The following is a 3,814-nucleotide window of genomic DNA, read 5'->3' on the forward strand; positions in this document are numbered from 1 at the left end:
CATACACACACATACACAAACATACACACAAACATACATGCATGTATACATACATACATACATACATACATACACACATTCACATATACATATCATCGGATAAAAAGATGAGCCTGTATGAGCAGAAGACAATGCATGGATATGCTAGTAGAAAGCTCCGTGATGATAGTAACATCGATCATCAAGGCAGTTTATCATGGACGAATAGCCGGATTACTACCCCCACTTTGAAAGGTATGCGTTTGCAATCTAGGAACAGGAAATATCCACCAAGTAGCTAATGCACAAAAAGGATAGAGATGCGGGAAAAGCCGTAAAATGAGACAACTGATGCAGACTTTGTGGACTTCACACTAAAGATATCAGCCACATCATAAGCAGTTGTCCGAAAATGTCATCACGGTATTATCTATCAATGAGACATGATGTTGTAGCTAAGACGCTCTATAATGAAAACTGTCGGAAGGATAATCTTGAGGACAAAGAAATAAAACCCCATAATATGGTAGAAGCCATAGCCACTCATAATAAAAAGGAATACTGGTGGAATGTACCAGTGAAGACCTTAATAAAATATAAGCACAACAGACCTGATATAATGATTTGAGATAGAGAAGAGAAACTGTGCACAGTTGTGGAAATTAGCTACCCAGCGGATTTTAATATAAAGCTGAAGATCGGTGAAAAAGAGAGCACCTATGCTGAACTATTGAGAAATTTGCAGTTACTCTATCCAGATTACAAGTTCAGGTTTATACCTGTAATTATTGGAGTCCTGGGATAAGTAACACACTGCCTAAATACCAATCTTGAGAAATTATGCTTCTCAAAACCAGAAATGAAAAAGCTAATTCGAAGACTACAGATCCAATCAATTGCTGGAGCTGTAAAAATTTGTAAAACTTTCCAGAAGTTTATCATTTAAGTATATATGAGCATGTCTAGATATGCAACTACATACATAAAACATACAAATCTGTACATACATACATGCATACATACATACATACATACATACAAACATACAAACAAAAAATACTCTGTTGATGTTGAAATTCCAATGAAGGAAACTTGGATATAGGTTAGAAACCGGTTCTTTCTCTATTCGCAAGAAATCTTAAAATAAACTGAATGACATACATACACACACACATATATACATACATATAGACACGCACATATACATACGTACATACATACATACATACATACATACATACATATTTCTGCTTGTCGTTTCTATCTTTCCTCTTCGTTCTACATTTCTTCCGTCTTTTTATATTTTCTCTTTCTTTTTCTATCTATTTATCCATCTATTCATACATACATCATTCTTTCTCGCAATTTTCTTCCCCTTTCTTCCTTTCTTTCTTTACTTTCTTTTCTCTCTCCCTTCTTTCTTTTTTCTTCTGCCATCTCCTCCAATTATTGGTTTTGTTTTGTTTCTTTTCGTTTGTCATTGTCATTTTTTTTTTTACTTCTGTCGTCTTTTTATTTGTCTCCTTTCTCTTTTTATTATTTTTTTCTATCTTTCTTCCCGTCTTTATGTCTTTGCTTCATTTATTCTTTGCTTATTCACGTTTCTTCCCTTTCTTTCTCATCTTTCTTTCCTTTCTTCTTTCTTTTTCCATTCTTTCTACCCATATTCTTACCTGTCAATTTTTCTATTTCTCTCCAGCCCCCTCTCTCTCTCTCTCTCATGGTATGTCTATCCATATGTTTATATGTATGTATGCACTTTCGTTGTGTGTATATGTATATGCATATGTTTACCTGTCTACTGCCTCCATTCCCCGCCCTGCCTTCCTTCTAACCCATTGTGTCTACTACATGTCACGTCAATTTAGTATAATAGTTATAGCTCCTGGCAAAATATTTCTGCTGCGTGAAAGAATAAAAGTTGTTTTTTGATCGAAAATAAAATATTCTTTCTACATGTGCGTGTATGTAAAACAACTAGGAGCTTACACAGAGGTTCATACACACACACACACACACACACACACACACGCACAGATACATACACACACACTCACACTTTTATGTGTGTGCGTGTGTGTGTGTGTGTGTGTGTGTGTGTGTGTGTATGTGTGTGTATACACATATGTTGTTATGTATAGATTCATACATTACATAACACCAAAAATCAGATGAATTTCATTCACTCTAACAAAGAATTTCTAGTTTTGCTAAAAAAAAAAATACAATTTTCGGATTAAAGTATCCTGGTGATTTCGACCTAGATTGACTTCCAACCATCCCCTCTCTATTTTTATCTTTCTCCCTCCTCTCTCTCTCTCTCTCTCTCTCTCTACCCGCTCTCTTCCCCCTCTCCCCGTTTCCCCAGCTCTCTCTTTCCCTCTCTGAAACAATTTACACCAGACAATATCAATAGCTAAAATAAATCCATTTGCTCTATAAATTGAGCAAATAATATTCGAGGAAAATTGCTTAAAACCCAACTGAGAGAGGATATAAATAAATTGTGACGTAATCTTAAAACACTGGTCAATTTAATTCTAACCATCATTGGGTGCTTTCAGCAGAGTTCATTCTTTTGCATTCATTTCGACCATATTCTAGTTCTTTTCTGGTAGTTACAATCTGCCGGAAAACTAGAGTTTGTTTTCATGCAGATATAAACTACAATTGGTCTCATCACCTCAAATCCAAAACCTTGGCTAAAATTCCAATGCATTCTTTTTATCGACACAATGGTACTTATGTTTATATTCTTTCTGAGCTAGTTTACCGCTATCGTCAACTTTCGACACATTCTGCGTTCGCTGTTTGGCTAAATTTTTAAAATCTTTGCCTTTATCAAGTTCGTTCTAACGGTTTGTTCTTGAGTGGTTGTAACTAGCGATTCAGTTTCACGTTTCAGGCATCTAGCTTTTAGTCACAACTGGCGCACGTATCGTTGTGTTTGTTCTTCACTGCTTAATAAGTAGTGTTTGTTTACGTCCCATAACTTTGTGCTTCGGCAAAAAGGTCGACAGAATATGTACCAATCTTACAAATAAGTACTGGAATGAATTTGAACAATAATAAAAATTTTAAAGGTAATTCCACAACATTGCAGCAATCAAATGACTGAAATATGTAAAAGAGTAAAAGAATGTACAAATAAACGCAAAACGTATTCGTCTATTTTCAGAGTGCTTTCATTGTCTACGTACGAAGATCTCTTGGCTACTGGTAGTACTGATAACACGATCAAAGTATGGATTTTGTCAACTGCGCAATTGAAGCAAACACTTGTGGGTCATAAAAAGAGTGTTTGGTGTGTCCATCTCTTCAGCCACAATATTGTGATCAGTGGGTCGCATGATACAACCATCAGGGTAAGATAAAATAAAGATACTTCAGTTCTACTATGCAGAATTATATTTGCTATTGTAGGCATTATGTTTGAACGTGTATATGCATATATATGTGGTGTGGTTCCAATTCGGGAGTTCTGAGGTTGTGGGGAGCAGAGTCACCCTTTAATTACCATTACTCCCAAGTCCGTTCTGACCTGGAATGGGTCCCGTCTATGGATTAAATAGATTTTCTGCGAGTAGAGGAGGTTCCCGTCATTTTTGACAAAGCCGTAGGGAATGCGGCTCTTCTAGGAAAAAGATACTCTGACATAAAACTTGCAGTCAAAAGAGTACCAGTTATATCGCAGTGCTTGTCGTTGGAACCTACTAAGGTGAGCGAGAGTAGTGGCAAATTGTTGTACAAACTTTTGTCGCTTAAATCCAGTGGCATAACGATATCATACTATCATTTAATTTCTTGATCCGCTTTGTATTTTATAAAGTCCAAT

The 3,814-nt window shown here is 35.9% G+C and overlaps 1 protein-coding gene across 1 annotated transcript in view; it reads left to right on the plus strand.

Annotated features, from left to right (window-relative positions):
• Nucleotides 1-3,814, plus strand: part of LOC106871565 (F-box/WD repeat-containing protein sel-10) — a 160,670-nt gene that overhangs the window by 118,030 nt on the left and 38,826 nt on the right. Inside the window, exon 6 of the mRNA XM_014918071.2 lies at nucleotides 3,158-3,344. Within this exon, the coding sequence (XP_014773557.1) occupies nucleotides 3,158-3,344 (187 nt within the window). The remainder of the gene's footprint in view (nucleotides 1-3,157; nucleotides 3,345-3,814) is intronic.

Source organism: Octopus bimaculoides, chromosome 2, assembly GCF_001194135.2.
Source record: "Octopus bimaculoides isolate UCB-OBI-ISO-001 chromosome 2, ASM119413v2, whole genome shotgun sequence".
Taxonomy (NCBI): Eukaryota; Metazoa; Mollusca; class Cephalopoda; order Octopoda; family Octopodidae; genus Octopus; species Octopus bimaculoides.